At 41.9% G+C, this 19,249-nt stretch overlaps 1 protein-coding gene across 2 annotated transcripts in view; it reads left to right on the top strand.

The window, feature by feature from the left end:
- Positions 1–14,518, top strand: part of ETFA (electron transfer flavoprotein subunit alpha) — an 81,310-nt gene extending 66,792 nt beyond the window's left edge. For both annotated transcript variants that reach the window (XM_037502049.1, XM_054699965.1), the window contains exons 11-12: positions 422–502; positions 14,240–14,518. In XM_037502049.1, the coding sequence (XP_037357946.1) occupies positions 422–502; positions 14,240–14,278 (120 nt within the window). In that variant the 3' untranslated portion in view covers positions 14,279–14,518. The remainder of the gene's footprint in view (positions 1–421; positions 503–14,239) is intronic.
- Positions 14,519–19,249: the final 4,731 nt, after the last annotated feature.

Genomic DNA, 19,249 nt, shown 5'->3' with positions numbered 1-19,249 from the left:
GGTGAATCCTCTCACCCCTCTCACCTTTGGCCTGTAACCCAGTACTTGTATACATAAATAAATAAATCTTTAAAAAAAATTAAAAAAACATCAATCTATGTGATATGTTTTCTTTTTCTTTTTTTTTTTAAGATTTTTTATACAAGCACTGGGTACAGTCAGAAGCGCGGGAGGGTGAGAGAATTCACCAGAGCCAGAGCAGGAAGCAGAACAGGCAGACTGATGAAGTACACTGCTGAGGGGAGCAGCGGGCGACAGGAGAGGTCTGCGTGCCATGTGGGACCCTCACCCGGCGGCCGGGGATCGAACCGGCGCTGCAGAGGCTGTGGACAGCATCGTAACCCAGCGCTCAACCACTGCGCCACCAGGGAGGCCCGTGATATGTTTTCTTAATGACAGTCTAATTCTTTTTGTTTTATAGACGATTGTGGCTATCAACAAAGACCCAGAAGCACCAATTTTCCAAGTGGCAGATTATGGAATAGTTGCAGATTTATTTAAGGTAAGCTGCCATGAGAGTGATGGCTGTTACCTAGAGTGTCATCCAAGAACCTCTTAGAGCTGGTGAGGGAAGAAGCTTTTATAGGAAAACCTTGTCTGTTTTTGTATCTGTCCATGTGTATATATTGATATATATTTGTATATATTAATATATGTATACAACTTTCTACTTGAAGTGAATTTGTCCTAATAAATACATAATATTTATATAGAGCATTGTAACTTTCCTCTTAAGGAGTCCATATTGTTTTTAAAATATCCACATGGCTCTTGGCTTCTGGTGCTGAGTTCATACACAGTGTAAAGTGACTCAAGTAATTATAACCTAGAATCATGTTTAGTAGATACCTGAAGAAATTTACATTAAATCCCCTCATTCAGAGATTTGCCAAACTATAGCTTTCCAGAGGAAGAGCAGGCACCCAAGTTCAACCTAACCTGACTCAGGTATGGTCTGATTGATACGTTTGAGAGTGAAAGCCCTTCTTAATCTAACAAGTGTAGAGAATACTTACTTCGCATTTGTCTTGCAATTCACTTTTATCAGTGTTCTTTCTACCCTATCATACCTCTCTATGACCCTCCCCATGAGAGAAGTGAGTTTAGTGATTTACTGATGAACACCTGGTATTTCCTCATGCATGACCTGACCTCTTGTTCCCAGCCCTGCGTATAAGATGCTAGGTTATCTTGTGCGGTAATCATGCGGGAATTGATGTTTTGAAATAGCATCCAATATGGCACATGGTTAAGGTTCAGAAAGTACTTAATTTCATTTTTAAATTAATACTTCTATCCATGTTTCATTGCTAATTAATATTCATTGTGTGATGAAGTGGGGTGGCAGGAATGGGAAATCTTCCCCAAAGAACCACAACAAGCAGCCGTGTACCTTGATGGAGAGACTGCAGTCTGCGACCAGAACCAGGGGATGATCCCCGCATAAAAGGATGGCCCATTGCCTTGGCTTCACCAGCATTGTATAAGATCCATATGAAATAATGCTAGCACTTTGAGAGGGCCTCTGTCTAGTCTTTAAAGTATATGTTCACATCCCTTTCACAGCTCAGTAATTACTCAGCAAAGAGCCAGACCGCATATAGAAACTTGAATGGGGCTGCTACCCTGGGTCAGCAAAGAGCATCCTCCTTTCCCCCTCCCCTCCTCCTGCCCTCCACTTTCCAGAGAGCCCATATCTTGCCCTAGGAAGCACACAACCCTTCTTTGATGATGAGAGGTCTTATATGTGAACTTTAGGGCTCAGATAGGTCAGCTGTTCCTGTTACCTGGCCCAGCTATGTAAGAACAAACAGTAATGGCCACTAAGACAACCCGGTGGGGGGGTGGGGTGGGGGGAGTTAGTTTGAGAAAAAGGAATTTTTTGTATCTTTGTATAAGCTAACACTGTTCAAGTAGCAATGAAACATGGATAGAAGTATTAATTTAAAAATGAAATTAAGTACTTTCTGAACCTTAACCATGTGCCATATTGGTAAGTCTGCAAACAGGCATCCATTGTAGTTGCTTTTTATTTTTTCTCAAGAATATTTTAATAAGTTTGTTGTAATTTTGTTTAAGGTATGATTTTTTGGTTGCTTGTATGCTGTGTACTAAAACTCACTTGTAGAACGCGCTTGATGAAAGGGTGAAATGTTAAACAATGAAGATTTGTGATGGTCCCACCAGACACTTGCAATGGGGCAGAGGCATTTGTGTAACAATTGTTGCTGAAATAATGTACCATGCACATTGTACCTCTTACCTGTGACAGCTCCCAGGCTTGTCTTGAAAGAGTACATTTGTCTGTATTTGGTGTGTCTCTGCTCAGAGATTGCTTGGTGAGAGTCCTAAAAGTAGAAGTGGGAAGATCCACAAAAAAATCATCCAGTCAAACTATTTTCGGTGTTGTAGGAGGCTCACATTTTTACTATAATGAGACTGTCTGGACTGAATCATGTTTATTTGCTTTTAGCTAGAATGAAAGTAGTGACTGCTCAGAAGTTCTGAAGCACAGCTATGTGTATTTTTGATTAATACAAAGGGAAAGGCGTTAATCAGGCCTTAAAAATGCAGTCAAAGAAAACTAGTTAAAGATTTTGAAAATATTAAAAATACTGCTTGATTTGCAGCCTCTTTGTTATTACATGAGTAACACAAGTGAGATGCATTTATTTTAAGTTGTCTGTGTCTCATATTTCCCAGTGTGGTTTGGGGAATTACCCACCAGTAATCCAGGCTCCTGACCATTCTTTTTCCCTTCTCTCTGCCTTTCCAGCTCTTCCACTGGAGCGCGGGGTTCATTCTGTAACTTAGATAAGCTGCAGTAAAAAAGACCACATCTTTGAGAAACTCTAGCGACCTAGACAATACTCAATCCAGTTGTTTTCTCAGTTCCAATAAAAATCTGTGTAACAGCTGAATGTTATAGTAATTATTTTTTGCTGTTGTTTGTTGGTATTATATTTATTTTTAACATTATCTTTTAAAAAATAGATTTGTGTTTTATATTCAAATGGCTTATTTGTATCTTTTTTATTGTAATTATAATTGACATAAGTTATATTAATTTCAGATGCACATCTGATTCAATATTTACATATATTGTGTATGTATTTGTGTATATTGCATATATTTATTTATATTGTGAAGTGATCACCACAGTAAGTTTAGTTAACATCCATTTCCTTGCATAGTTACACATTATCTTGCTTCTTATAAAGAGAACTTTGAAGATTAATTATCTTGGCAACTGTCAAATGTGTAATAGTATTAATCCACATGTAGGTGAGATTTCTTTCTCCATCTAACTTATTTCACCTAGCTTAATCCTCTCAAGGTCCACCCATGTTTTCACAAATGGCCTTTTTTTTTTTTTTTTACAGTTGAGTAGTGTAGTATTCCATTGTCTGTGTATCCCACATTTTTATCCATTTATCGATCAGTGGCCACTTGTGATGGATATCCTTGCTCTTGTGAATAGTTGTAATCACAGGGGTGACTATATCTTTTTGAATTAGTGTTTCCATAGTCTTTGGGTAAATATCTGGAAGTAGGATTCCTGAATGATATGATAGTTCTATTTTTAATCTTTTGGGGAACCTCCATTGTTTTCCATATTGGCTTTTTACATTCCCACCAACAGTTGACAAGAGTTCATTTTTCTCGGTATCCTCACCAACACTTACTATTTTTTAATTTTTTTGGTAATAACCATTACAATTGGTGTGAGCTTAAATCTCATGGCTGTGATTTCCTCAATGCAAGGCTGATTATTTTTTTATGTGTCTGTTGGCCATTAGTATGTCTTCTTTCTTGAAATGCCCATTTGGATCTTTTGCCCATTTTTTAGTTGAGTTATATGGAGTTTCTTTGCTTTTGAGTTGTATGAGTTGTTTATTATGGTTTGCAGAGATCTTCTCCAATTCACCTTTTTTTTTTTTTTTAATTTTTATAGAGGCATGTTTATTTATTTGTTTGTTTTGTTTACACATGCACTGGGTGCAGTCAGAAGCGCGGGAGGGTGAGAGAATTCACCAGAGCCAGAGCGGGGAGCAGAACAGGCAGAAGGACCAAAGTACACTGCTGAGGGGAGCAGCGGGCGGCAGGAGAGGTCTGCGCGCCATGTGGGACCCTCCTCCGGTGGCCGGGGAGCAGCTGGGGATCGAACCGGCGCCGTAGAGGCCGCGGGCAGGTTCGCAACCCAGCGCTCAACCGCTGCGCCACCGGGGAGGCCCTCACCTTTTTGTTTTGATGAGGTTTCTTTTGCTGCTCAGGAACTTTTTAGTTTATTAGGGACCCATTTGTTTAAGTTCTTCTGTTTTTCTTGCTATTGGAGATGAATCCACAAAAGACATCACTGAGACTTAAAGTCAAAGAGCTTATCTATGCTTTCTTCTGTTAGACTATGGTTTCAGATTCTATATTCAAATGTTTCATTCATTTTGAATTAATTTTAGTATATATGGCTCCTCAGTTTTCCCAGCACCATTTACTGATCCATTGTATGTTCTTGGCTCCTTTGTCATACACTCACTATTGATGTATGTGTGAGGGTTTACTTCTGAGCTCTTTATTATATTCCTTATTTTGGTGTGCTTTTAAAAATTTTAATACTATGTTGTTTTGATTGCTCTAGGTTTGTAGTATAATTTGAGGCCAGGGAGCATGATACTTCCATTTTTGTTTCTCTCAGGATTATTTTGGCTGCCTTTTCATTTTCTTGTCTAATTGCCCTGGCTAGAACCTCCAGTACTATGTGAATGGGCATCCTTGTTTGCTATCTTTTAAAGGAAGACTTTTCAGCTTTCAGTCAACTTTTAATCAGTGAATAAAAGTACATAAATAAAAGTATATTCCCTCCATGCCAGCTTATTGAAGTTTTTATCATAAATGGATGTTGAATTTTGTCAAACACATTTTCTGCACCTTGTTGAAATAATACGTGGCTTTTATCCTTCATTTTCTCAATCATTGGTTGATTTATGGATTTTGCACCCATCATCTTTGCATACCTGGAATAAAGAATTCCACTTATAATGGTACATGATACATTAATGTATTGTTAAGTTTTATTTCCTAGTATTTTGTTAATAATTTTTGCATTTACCGTTCATCGGGGCTATTGACCTGTAATTTTTTTTTTCTTGTGGCATCTTTATCTGGTTTTGGTATCAGGATAATGCTGGCTTCGTAAGATGAGTTTGGAATTGTTCCCTCTTCTGTTTTTGTTTTGTTTTTTGGGGGGGGAGAATTTGAGAAAGACTGTTGTACATTTTTTAAATGTTTGGTAGAATTCACCAGTGCAGCCATCTGGTCCTGGACTTTCGTTTGTCAGAGGTTTCTGATTATTGATTCTGTCTCCTTATCACTAATCAGTCTGTTCAAATTTTTTTCTTCTTTCTAAAAAAATTACTTATTTATTTATGTTTTTCCTTGACTCAGTCTTTCTAGGTTGTATGTCTCTATGTTGATAGGTTGTTGTCCAATTCGTTGACATACAATTATTCATAGTAGTCGTTTATTCTCCTTTGTCTTTTTTCAGTATCAATTGTATCTTCTTTCTTTTCTGATGTTATTTCCTTGCTTCCTCTTTTTTAACTTGGTGAGTTTAACAGTTTGTCAATTTTGTTTATCTTTTCAAATAACTGGCTTTTAGTTTTATTGATCCTTTTTCTTTTAATCTCTAGTTCATCTATTTCCCATCTGATCTTAGTTCCTTGAAATATAAAGTTAGATTCTTTATTTGAGATCTTTCTTGTTTCTTGAGGGTAGATGTTTATTTTTTGAACTTCCTGCTTGGAACTACTTTTGATGCTTCCTTTATGTTTTGTTATGTGTATTTCTGTTTTCATTTGTCTCAAAGTATTTCTCTTGATTTTTTTCTTTGGCCCATTCGTTGCTTTCTTGGATGTTGTTCAGTCTTCACATTGATAATTTTCAGTTTTCTTCTTGTTAATTGATTTTATATCAGTATTATAGTAATTTTGATCAAAGGTGGTTTAGTAAATATGTTTTAGGCATAGCAACATTTCAAAATGTAATCACTTGGGAATTGTAATCATGTAATCATGGTAATGGGTCAGTTCATTCTGGACTGATATCTTAAAGAGAATATTATATCAATAAATAACTTGTACAAAGACTTTTTAGACCAAATTTATATGTCAAAATTTAAAATTTCAAACTGTGTTACACATGGCAAGTACATACAGCTATTAAACTAGTGACTTTATAAGGAATAGTGTGCCCACTAAATTTTATGTTTGGAGTATAAAAGTTATAGGAATAACATTTCATTTTCTTTGTTGAAGAAACTATTTGTTCCTATCTCAGATTTGATAATACCCGTATTTTTAAATCTTTTCCGCTTCTCTCCAGGACAAATATTCACTAGTCTTTCCAATCCCATTACTCTGGCACCTGCGGTGTTTATCTCTGACTGCCACCTCATTTTTTTGTCCTCAATCTTTTTTCCCCATCCATATTACTGTTTTGAGTTTTCCTGGACCACATTAATTTCTCCTTCCTCAGGAATCCTAAATTTAGAGCATTTAATGCCATTGTTTTCATCCTCTCACATGATAGTGTAAGACGAGTACATTTCTGATTGAGTGACTCATAGACCTGTGTCTGTTCACCTCACTGAGGGCAGAAATCAGTCCTGACTTCTCTGGCTCCCATTGTATGTACCGTAAATACATATAGTGAAATGCATAGTCTGTGATTTACGTCAGTAGATCTTTAAAATTAAGTTTACTCCTAGTGTGTAGGGTGCTGCCTCTACATATTTAAAATAGAATAGAAACAAGAGTCCAAACCTGTTGGAATGCTCAGGTCATCAGACAGCCAGTGAACCTGAAGTAACAGCATCTTTAAGGCATGTACTGGGGAAGTCTTATGTTGATCTAATAAAAACAGCATAGATGATGAGTGGGGGGAGTATGGCAGAGGGATATTTTGTAACTTTTTTTTTTAAAAGTGCATATTTTAAACCAAATTAATGTTTCTCATAAAAGAGCTCTAGCCTATTTTTCATGATACACCTAAGTCCCACTTGAGGCTCGTTTAACATGTCTTCCCTGTGGCTGGCATAGCTCATAGTCTTTCCACTGAGGGGAGCTGGGAGAAGTGGTGCCAACATTTATGCTGCCCCTGAGCTAATGCCGCCGGGCTCCATGGTAAACATGCACCTTTTAATAGGCTGGAGACAGAGTGACATTCGGAAGAAACAACATGTCGACAATTTCCTTAATAAATTTTGTACGAACACATTATTTCCACCTAATGGAAATGTAGCTCTCTTAAATAATTGAGAGGCTGTATTCATCAGTGGTGTGTTCAGCTGGGATCTTTGTGAGGCAGGGCAGTTGGCAGCCCATTGGAAGACTCAGTAATTGATGTTTTATACAAGTGACTGGGCATGTTTTCAGGTGAGCTCCGTGTGACATTCCCCTGCAGTCAGCTCAGCTCTCCTCTTTTGTTCAGGCTGTCACAGAACTGCCCCACCATACTGCCAAGACTAAGTAAATGAATCCTTTTAAAAATGGGAGCCAAGTCGGTCAGTTTCCCCTTGCTGTAGTTTCTTACTGCTGCTGACCAGCCTCTGCATTAGTGCACAACCTTGATTTTAACAGAGTGATGATGTGGGCCTTCCTGGTAGTGCAGGGGTTAAGTCACAGCACTATCAAGCTATTGCCAGCCACTGTGGCATGAGTTTGATCCCAGGCCAGGGAGCTACCACAAGGAGCAGGAGTCCTCTCCTGTCTCGCCCACTGCTCCTCTCAGCAGTGTATTTCAGTCAGTCTGTTTGTTCTGCTCCCCACTCTGTCTCTGGTGAATCCTGTCACCCCACTTCGTGCACCTCTGTTCTGCACCCCACTTCTTGTATGTGTAAATAAAAAAATTTTTTTTAAGTGATTTTTTTTCTTTTATTAATTTTTAAATTTGTTTACATTGCTGTTCATTTTTGTACACTATTTAATTTCTCCCCTCAGGTGTAATCTGCGTAAATATCTCACCACCACATCTGTGAACCATCACCATGGTCACTTGTGCACTTCCGTCCCCTGTTCTGATTCCTTTTTCTCCCCCTCCCTTGTTTTAAGCCCAGATCTATAGTTGCCTACAACTTTTCTTTTTTCTTTTTTTGACCCTTTATTTGGCTTCCCTGTATTTTTCTCCTATTAAGTGATATCATCTGATATTTTTCTTTTTCCTTCAGGCTTATTTCACTTTGCATAATCCCTTCCAGCTCCAACCATATTGCTGTGAATGGCATGAGTTTATCTCTTTTGATTGCTGAGTAATATTCCATTGTGTATATATACCACATCTTCTTGATCCAGTCATCTGTTTTTGGGCGTTTGGGTTGTTTCCATATCTTAGCTACTGTAAATAGGTTTCTGTGATAGATCCATTTTTAATTATGTGAGTATCCTCCACACAGCTTTTCATACTGGTTGGACCAGTTTGTATTTCCATTGTCAATGTAAGAGGGTTCCCTTTTTTCCACATCCTCACCACATTTGTTGTAAGTTTTTTTTTGTTTGTTTTTTATTATGCAAGAAGCGGGGTACAGGCCAGATTCACAGGAGGGTGAGACAATTCACCAGAGACAGAGCGGGAAACAGAACAGACAGACCTGCAAAATACACTGCTGAGGGGAGCAGTGGGCGCGGCAGGAGAGGTCTGCTGCACCATGTGGGACCCTCGCTGGCCGGCTGGGATTGAACCGGCACTGCAGAGGCTGCGGACAGCTTCACAGCGCTGCGCTCAACCGCCTGCGCCACCAGGGGAGTTCCTGTTGTCGCTTTTTTTAATGTGGGCCATTCTCACTGGTGTGAGGTGGTATCTCATTATGGTTTTGATTTACATTTCCCTGATAAGTGAAATAGAGCTTTTTTTCATATTCCGGTTGACCATCTGTGTTTCCTCTTTGGAGAAGAACTGTCTTCTGCCCATATTTTGACTGGGTTGTTTGCTTTGTTTTTGTTGAGTGTGTAAGCTCTTTGTCGATCTTTGGTATAAGTCTCTTATCAGTTGTATGGAGTGCAAATAATTTCTTCCAATCTGTAGGGTGTCTCTTCATTTTGGTTATTGTTTCTTTTACTGTACAGGCTTTATTTTCCTGTAGTCCCAGCTGTTATCTTTTCCTGCATTTTCTTTGCTTGGGAGATGAGTGTTTAAAGCTGTGTCAGAGATGTATGGCATGGTGTGTTTTGCCTGTGTTTTCTTCTATACCTGTTGCTTGGTTTCAGGGCTTGCTTTCAGGTCTATCCATTTTGAGTTGGTTTTTGTGTATGGTGTGAAGCAGTAGTCTAGTTTCATTCTTTTGCATGCAGTGGTCCCATTTTCTCAACACCACTATTGAGACTATTCTTGTCCCCATGTATGACCTTTGCTCCTTTGTCATCGATTAGTTGACCACATACATTGGTTTTATTTCTGGATTTTCAATTCGGTTCCATTTGGTTCCATTCGTCTATTTGTCTGTTTTTGTTTTAGTACTATGCTGTTTTAATTATTATGGCTTTGTAGTATAGTTTGAAATCTGGGCGTATAATGCCTCAATTCTTTTTTAGCTAGGAGAGTTTGGCTATTCGAGATTTTTTTTTGTGATTCCATATGAAGATCATCAATATTTGTTCTGTTTCTTTGTAGAGTGGAGTGACATTGAGATTTTTATTGGAATTACATTGAATCTATAAATTGCTTTTGGTAGGATGGCCATTTTGATAATGTTAATTCTTCCAATCCATGAGCAAGGAATATCTTTCCATATCTTTGTGTCTTCTATTTCTTTTTTCAGTGTTTTGTAGTTTTCCTTGTATAAAAGTCTTTCATTATTCACAGGTATTTGAATTTTCTTTTTTTTGGTGCAGTTGTGAATGGGGTGGTTTTCTTGATTTCTTCTTCAGATAGATTGTTTGCATATAAGAAGGCTACTGATTTTTGTGTGATTTCGTATCCTGCTACTTTATACTAAACTGGTTTATTGTTTTATACTGTTTATAGATTTTCTCTGGAATTTTTAGGGTTCTCTCTATATATTACCAAATCATCTACAAATAATGATAGTTTTACTTTTCTTTCTCTGTTTGGACTCTGTGTATGTCTTTCTCTTGCCTAATTGCTCTAGTGAGGACTTTTCAGTATTATGTTGAAAAGAAGTGGTGAGAATGCTTGCATTGTTTCAGATCTTAAAGAGAAGGCTTTCAGTTTCTCATCATTAAGGATGATACTGGCTGTAGGTTTGTCAGATATGGCTTTTATTAAGTTAAGGTAAGTTCCTTCTATTCCAAGAATTTCAAAGACCTTCATCATGAATGGATGTTGTACTTTATTGAATGCTTTCTCAGCATCTATTGATATGATCATATGGTTTTTATTTTTCTTTTGTTGATGTGGTGAATTACATTAATTGAATGTTGACCCATCCTTGTGTCTTTATATATATCCTACTTGGTCATGATGTATTATTCCTTTGAGGCATCGTTGGATTCGTTTTGCTAGAATTTTGTTGAAGATTTTTGCCTCTTTGTTTATTAGGGAGATTGGTCTGTAGTTTTTTGTTGTTGCTTGGTAGTATTCCTTCTTTCTCAATTTTTTGAAAGTTTTTGTGGATAGGCACCCGTTCATCTTTGAACATTTGGTAGAACTCATTTGTGAAGCCCTCTGGACCTGGGCATTTGTTTGGGGGAGGATTTTGATTACTATTTTTATATTGCTGCTTATAATTGACTTGTTCAGATTTTTCATCTCCTCTTTACTCCACTTTGAATGATTATGTCGTTCTAAAAATTTGTCCATTTCATCTAGATTGTTAAACTCATTTGCTAATAAATGTTCATAGTATTCTCTGATTATCCTCCAGATTTCTGCTGTGTCCATTCTAATTTCCTCTCTTTTTATTTATTATCCTTTCTGAGTTTTCTCCCTTTTTTTTCTTTGTAAGCTAGAGGTTTGTCTATTTTGTTTATTTTTTCAAAGAACCAGCTTTTGGTTTCATTGATCTTTTGGATTGTCTTTAATTCTATTTCATTTATTTCTGCTTGAATTTTTAGTATTTCCTTCTACTGGTTTTGGGTCTTTTTGTTGTTCTTTTTCTAGTTCTTTGAGATGGGAGATTAGGTGGTTGTTTTTGGAATCTTTCTTATTTCTTGATGTGCGCCTGTATTGCTGTATATTTTCCTCTTACTACTTTTGCCATGTCCCATATATTCTGGAAAGTTATGTCTTTGTCATTTGTCTCTGTTTCTTACTTTCTTTTTTGATTTCCTCATTGATCCAGTGGCCTTTCAGTAGCATGTCCTTCAGCCTCCATGTAATAGGGTAGAAGGTAGGGAGAGAAGGTTTATTGCTTTCTTTTCATAATTTATTTCTAGTTTGATGCCTTGATGGTTAGACAAGTTAGTTGGTACGATTTTGATCTTTTTTTTTTTTTTTTTTTTAAGATTTATTTATTTATTTATACATACATGCACTGGGTACAGTCAGAAGCACAGGAGGGTGAGAGAATTCACCAGAGCCAGAGCGGGGAGCAGAGTAGGCAGAAGGACCGAAGTACACTGCTGAGGGCAGCAGCGGGCGACAGGAGAGGTCTGCGCGCCATGCGGGACCCTCCTCCGGTGGCCAGGGAGCAGCCGGGGATTGAACCAGTGCTGCAGAGGCTGCGGGCAGCTTCGCAACCCAGCGCTCAACCGCTGCGCCACCGGGGAGGCCCTGATTTTGATCTTAATGTGTCTGTTGAGGTTTGTCTTGTGGTCCATCCTGGAGAATGATCTGTGTGCATTTGAAAAGAATGTGTCTTCAATGTGTTTGGGTGCATTGTCCTATAGATATCTGTTAAGCCCATGTGTTCTATGTCTTTGTTAAGGGTTATTGTTTCCTTGTTTGTTTTTTGTCTTGTTGATCTGTCCATTGGTTAGAGTGGGGTATTGAAGTATCCTACCACATGTGTAGCTTCTTCAGTGTCTGTTTTCAGACTTGAAAATAATTGTCTAATGTATTTTGGTGCTTCTTCATTGGGTGCATATATATTGTTTAGTGTTATAACTTGCTGGTATACTGTCCCCTTGATCATTATGTAGTGCCCATCAGTATCTCTTGTCACCTTTTTTATTTTGAATTCTATTTTATCTGATGTATGTATAGCTGCCCCTGCCTTCTTTTGGGGGCCATTTGCTTGTAAGATTGTTTTCCAGCCCTGTACTTTTAATCTATGTTTACCTTTGGCTCTTAAGTGTGTTTCCTGGAGACAGAAGAAGCTTGGGTTCTGTTTTCTAATTTAGCCTGCTGCTCTGTCTTTTTATTGATGATTTAGTCCATTTACATTTAGGGTTATTATTGATTCATGGGAGTCTATAATTGCCATTTTGTTTGTCATTTTGTGTTTGTATTCATTGCTGTGTTCAGTTCTTCCAGTTCATTTCTCTGTTAGTTTAGATTTTAAGGCTTCTTGTAATATTTCTTGGAGTGGGAGTATGGTAGTAGTGAATTTCTGAAGATTTTGTCTGAGAAGTTCCTTATTTTAACCCTCATATAGGAAGGAGAGTTTGGCAGGATTCAGTATTCTTGGCTGGTGTTTTTTTGTCTTGGAGTTTTTTAAATATGTTGTTCCATTCTCTTCTTGTTTGTGGTGTTTCTTCAGAGAAGTCTGATGTCAGCCTTATCGGTTTTCCTTTATAAATTATCTGTTTCTAAACCCTGGTCAACTTAATTATCTTTTCTTTGTTTTGGACTTTTTGAAGATTCACTATTAGGTATCTTGCTGTAGTTCTACTTTCGTTATGGTAATTTGGTGTTCCTCTGGCTTCCTTTTATCTGTTTTCATTTCCTTCTTCATGTTTGGGAAGTTCTCTTTGATTATTTCGTTGAATAGGTTCTCAGTTCCATTTGTCTCTCTTTACCATCTGGGATTTCTATTACTTATATTTCTGTTCCTCACAGTGTATGATAGTTCTTGAAGTGTTTTTTGTTCTTTTTCCTTTGTTGCCCTCTGTCCCTTTCTTTTTTGGTTCTTTTTATATCGGTATCTTCAAGAGTACTGATTTCATACTTTTATTTCATCAGTTCTGCTTTCTTTGCTTTCCCCAGAATACTCCTCCATTAATCTTTTAAGATCCTCCATTTCCTTTATTTTCTTATTCAAAAACTCAGTTTCATTCTTCAGTCCATTGAGTATATTTCTTATATCAGTTTTTTCTTCTTCTTTAAGTTTTTTAATCATGGTAATTGAGAATTCTCTTTCTGTCAGGCAGAGGAATTCTTCCATGTTAATGTTGTTGAGTTTGTTGTGCGCTGTTACCCAGATGGCTTGCTTAGCTGTGTGTATTTTTCTTTATCCCTGTTGTTTGCTTTCGGATTTGTTATACATGCAGGACCACTGCTCCACTGGTGCCAGCAGGCATGACTTCAGATTGCTTCTATTGGGATGTCAGGTACTGGTGGTCAGGCCGGGTCCAGTGTAGTCACACCGTATTTCACCAGGACTGTGATGGTATGGATGGGGTGATGGGCACTAGTCCTGAAGGTCACCAGGTCTCTCTGTATGCTGCTGGTCTCTCCCCCTACCTGTGCATCTTCACATACAGGGCCTGGTGGGCTCAGTGTAGTGATGCACAGCCTCTATTGCTGTGTGTGGGCCAAAGGGCACTCTCCCAGATGGTCACTGCTAACCTTTGGCTGCTGGGCCCTCCCCAAGAGTGATGATATTAAATGTGCAGCATGCAGCTCATTTTTATGAGCCAAAAGATAGAGACTTTTGCTGATGAAGCAGTTACAGTGTTTATGAAATGAGTGAATGATGAATGAACGAAAAAGGGAAAATGAGGATGTTCACGGGAGTCATGGTGAGTTAGAGACTTTGGTGTGGATGTTGAGGGAAAGGCAGGAATGCAATAAGAGAAGGAGGAATTCTGGGGAACATGAAGGTAGAAAATACTTATTGTTCTTAGCACAGACAAGAAAAATTGGGTTTCCTATTTCTGTGTTTTTGGGGTAGGGTCAAATGGCTGCTAGGCAGTGAGTGGGCTCTTGGCCCTACTAGCCATGTGTCACAAGTGGCTGTGGTCTCCCCATGAACGGGAGGAGGGGCCACAGGAGGACAGGGCATTCCTGGTGGGGAGAGGGCAGCGTGCGTCCCAGCAGTGACTCCCATGTGTTTCTCTTGGCCTCCTGGTGACTCTGTTACAGTGAAGGCTTGAACTGCTTAATTACCTTTCTTCCCTTTATCTTGCAGGTAGTTCCTGAGATGACTGAGCTGTTGAAGAAAAAATGAGTCAGAAATGTCTTAAGAAGGAAAATTATGTCAGCAGAAATCAAAGACATTTGTGGATGTTATAATCATTGGAAAGCATGGAGAGCTACTTTCAATTTGAGGAAAAATTTTAACATGATTAAAAAGCTTTTTTATGGGGCTATTATGTTTCCTTTGAATTATTTGTTTCCAAACAATTATTTTTTGAAATTTACTAATTCTTTAATAAACATAATAAAGCCTTTCCACAGCCTTAAAACTGCCACCAGAAAGATCTCTCGCTTCTTAAAGAAAAAATTGAAGGGAATAAAAATCCATTTCTTTTTCTGTTGCCTGTCATGTTCATAGAGGACTGTATGGTTCAGGCAAGATTGTCAACATGTGTCCCTGCTGGCCTAATCTAACTAGTCCAGTTGTTGAAAGGAGACGGGAACTAGATTGACAAATTTCAAGTTAAAGAAATGCATGAAAATAAAGTATCCCCTTGTGTCCAGAAAACATCACTAGTGTGATAGAAGCAGAACCGACTAAGACGTGAACCACTGAAAGTGATCAGTTGACTTGCATTTTAATTTTCCATTTCATGTTGAGATTTATGTCCCCAAAGGAGAGAGGAGGACAGGACAGGCTGCTTTGAGGTAATAGCCCTTTTATGCTGACAAATGATTTGCTCTCACAAAAATCCTACTCAGAGAAAGCTCTGACTTTCCCTTCCCCTGCCACCACTCCTGCTCCCCAGGGCACTCTCTGCTGTCCTGGGGCCCGGCTGAGGGTCCGCATCACAGGGCCATGAGTGCACCTCCACAGAGCCTATGAGGCTCTGACCCTCCTACAGGCAGGCACAGCAGGTGTCGGGGTCACGGGGAGCCTGACAAGAGGAAAGGACAGTGAAGAAGCCTGCCCCCCATCAGATCTGCAGGTGCAGTAGTTGACAAGAAGAGAAGGGAAGGGGCGGGAGGGCCAGCCAGTCCCTCTCCATGGCTGGTCCACACTGTGACAGTAGACGGTGGTTAAATATCGCTGGCTTTTCAGCCTGCCTGCACTGTGGTGAGAGGCGAGTGGCAACATGATGCTGTTGGGACCGTGGACTCATAGACCCAATTGTCATCTCGTGCAGCCCCTTGTCGCCCAGATAAGGATGCCCAAACACAGAAGCCGAAGTGCCTTGTCCAAGGCCATGTGGTTTGAATCACCGTGGGGAAGGTGATTCCTGTATCTTTTGCTGTCTGTGAGGCTCTGCCCAACGGTCCCATGTTTGCGCAGGCCCTCCTTTCCCTCGTCCCTGCTGGGGGCAGGAGAGACACTGCTAGTGCAGCCTGTGGGGTGCAGGGAGAGTGGCCTCAGGGCACCTCTGCCTGGTTCCTTGCGGCCGAGTTCAACTGTTTGGTCTTTCTTCCTTTTGCTCCCTCTGTCACGTCGTCCCGTGCCAGCCCCAAGCAACCATTCACCTCGTGAGGGCTCTGGCGCAGCGTTTCTGCCCTGGAAAGGCAGACTCATGCATTGTCCTGGCCCCATTACTTCTCGGGAATTCTTGGGGGACAGCCCTGCTGAACTCCTGGTCTATTATATAGAGAGCTCTGGGGGAGATACTTAAGCCTGGCCCAGCAACTGCGCCGACGTAGTGGGTGGTTCTGATGGGGAAAGAGCAGGGGCTGGGCTCTGGGAGCACTGCTGTCGGCGGAGCAGTCCCTGCCTGCCCTCGAGGATATTGCCACGACCCATGCTCTTGGGTAAGGCACAGCGGTTAGAAACGCTGACAGTGCACTGTGTGAGGGGCTTGTCCAGAGGTGCTCCTTCCAAGTGGGACCTTCTGAAAGGAGCACGGGGGCAGAAGTGAAAACAGATCAGAACTTGAGGCAGTGGGGGCAGAAACCCCAAGGTCAAGAAAAGGGTTGAGGGTGGTGGGTAGCCGAGGCCAGAGTGTCAAGGACACTTACAGCAGGACTGAGGGATTTGGACTTTTCCTCAGAGCTCAGTGGTTCTCACACCGCCTTCGAGGAACAGGGACATTACAGGGGCTCAAGCAGGGCTGGTACTGTGAGTGTGAGACCTTGTAAGAAAAATAATACATTTTCCCAATCTTTGGTCTTCCTTGCATACTTCTTCATGGAAGTATGGTGGTTGCAATGCCTGTCTTCGGAGTGTGAGCAGGTTCCAAAGGGAATGAAAACTGCGGTGAGACGCCATCTCACACCTGACACAATGGCCTGTATCCAGAAAACCACCAACACGCTGGTGAGGATGTGGAGAAAAAGGATCCCTCTTAGGGTTGTTGGAGGCAGTGCAGACTGGTCCAGCCCCCGTGGAAAGCTGTGTGGAGGCTCTGTGAAACACTAGAAATGGATCTACAGTGTAACCCACGAAAAAGTGATCAAAAGGAAACCTGTGCTCCTATACCTGCTGCCACGCCATTTACAACAGCCAGCGATAGGGAAACGACCTAAGTGCCCCCGAACAGAGGCGTGGCTCAGGAGGACGTATGTCTACACAAAGGAATACTACTCAGCAATCAAAAAGCATAAACGAATGCCATTTGCAGCAGCACAGATGGAACTAAAAGGGCTGTCCTAAGTGAAGTGAGCCAGAAGAAGAAAGATCAGTACCAGACGGTTTCACCTACATGTGGAATCTGGAGAAACCAAAAGACAGACCAACTGTAAGATCTCCCGGACGCTCAGGCAGGGAGAGACAGGTGGTGGAGGGAGGAGAGAAGCTGGGGTGTGGGGGCGACTGGCACTTCAGGGATGGGAAAACTAGGGTGACCACACCTAAGGGGGGAAATCCTATTTTGTGAAGAAACAAACAAGGATATTTCCGAGTGGAAAAAAAGTGAATGCACGTGATCAAGGTCAGCAGCCAGGAGCCTGCATGGCTTTTGCTTTGTGGAGATGTGTTACATGAGTGCTTCAAAGGACTCTGCCACTTGGTCAAGCCACTTGTTTGTGTGTTAAATTTATGTCAGTATGTCCAGAACGTTCCACAAAGAGCTGTATGACTCCTGAGCCTGGCCACCTAAACCAGACTTCGGATGCACCCCTGAGAGCCACTGGCAGCTTTTGAGGATGACTTACCTGACCTGTAGGACTGGCCTACCCAGGGGTGTGTTCGGGAGGCATGGAGGGAGGAGAATGAAGCCATTAGGAGGCTGCTGCAGGAATCCTCTGGCCTTCTGCGCGGACAGGGTTTGACTGAAAGCTCTGGTTTACAGAATGGGTCCCCAGAGACTGGAAATGGGTCCAGTATTGCGGGCGAGGCTGCCAGAGAGTGGGGCTCTTCCTCCCAAGGTACCTGGGGAGCGGGGCTGCCGGCAGGGCTGGGCGTGTCTGGCCTGGGCTGCAGGCTAGAATCCCCAGCCACAAATGCTCTTTACAGTCTTTCTGGAAGGGTTGGTCGGTTGGTGCATTTCGCAGTGTCTCTCACAGGGGTTTTGTTTAGTTCTACGTGAAAGTGCTTAAGAGGCTGGGTGACCGGGCGAGGAGTATTGATTGTAAAGGATGGATTTGGTGAGCTGTTGCTGAGCTGAAGGAGCCTTGACTGATAATCTTGTGAGGCCCATGCGGGGTGGCGCGTGGCCACAAGTTCCATAGCCCTAAGTTTTAACCAATATTTTAGGATTTAGGAATCCTAAATGTAGAAGGGCTGCTGATAAGCTGTCCCATCAGAGGCAGAAAGGGCAAGAGGAAACACAAGAATCGGTCTCTTGGGAGAAAAGGGCCATTTGCCTCAGCTCTCAAAGCAAATGGTAGAACTGGCACAGAAACTAGAGATGTTGGTTATTATCACTCCTTATGATGCGTCCTTCTCCAGGATAGCGTCTCCAAAGTGAGTATCGTCACCCCTGCTTTCTGGACGGAGAATTGGGCTGGAGTTGCTGACAGAGAGGCGGGCATGAGATGTGCAGCCTAGGGGCAGTGGGGGGTGGGCAAGGAGGGAGGCCTAGCCTCCCCCCCCAACTCCGTTGCGGCCCCATGCCTCCAGGCTCCAGCAGGCCTCCCACCCCCGCGTGCTCTGGGGCACAGTGAGCCTGTCATAACACCCGGGCAGGGGGACCTGGGGGTAACAGGTGGGCAGTCGGCACTTACTTTCCTGGTGTCCCGGTCAGTGCGCGGTCGGCCTCGGGTGAGGTCTTGCTTCTCGGGGCCTCCCTGGCCTTGCCTCCCACGGCTGGTCAGGAGGTTAAAGGCAGGTGGTGGCTGCTTTTTGCGTTCTCACTTCCGGTGTGGAGGCTGTTTCTTTCTAAATGTGTGGTTGAGTGAGGAGAACAGGGGTCTGGAACCTGAGGCCACGGGGAGGTCTGAGCTCCAAGTGGGCTTTTCCCCAGGACACTTGGGTTCTGGTGCTGGCTCTGTTGCTGTCTCAAGGTCACTCTGCTCACGCACCTCCTTTGGGGCTTCGTTTCCATCTTCTGTGAAATGGCAAGTTGAGCTTCGTCATCTTTCAAGATGTCATCAAGCTTTAATCTTTTGAATATGTTGACAGATCTCAGAGAAGGCGGAGGGTGACAATAATAACTTTGTTTTTAGGGTTTTTCATGCCCAAGATGCTGTCCTGAGCCCCTTATGTATATATTACCTTATTTAAATCCCATTCCCACGGCTCAGAGCACAAGACCGAAACCGCAGAACTTAGCACTTGCCCAAGAACTGAGTAGGGAGCGACAGCCTCGGGCCCGCGACTCCTCTCGGCCACGCATCACGTCCTGAGGACTCAGAGGCAGAGGACACATCGGATCCAGGCTGATGGGGGCAGGGGAGAAGCCAAGACCGGTGACTAAATTCAGGAGGGGTCAGATGACCTAAGGAAGATGTGTACCGCACGGGCGAGGTCACGTGTGGACAAGGCGCAGAGGCACCCAACATGACAAAGTGGACCCCAGCCCCGACATCCTTCCTTTGGGAGCGGCTCTGCTGAGGGAAATGTGGGCTGTACTCGAAGCTGGGTTTGCTCTGAGTATCGCTCCCATCTGCGGTGTTTAACAAAACTCAGGTGCAC

The sequence above is a fragment of the Talpa occidentalis genome, unplaced genomic scaffold, assembly GCF_014898055.3.
Source record: "Talpa occidentalis isolate TD23 unplaced genomic scaffold, MPIMG_talOcc4v2.1 talOcc4.11, whole genome shotgun sequence".
In the NCBI taxonomy this organism is placed as follows: Eukaryota; Metazoa; Chordata; class Mammalia; order Eulipotyphla; family Talpidae; genus Talpa; species Talpa occidentalis.
Note: the sequence above shows the minus strand (reverse complement) of the source record. Positions and strands in the feature narration are given on the sequence as shown.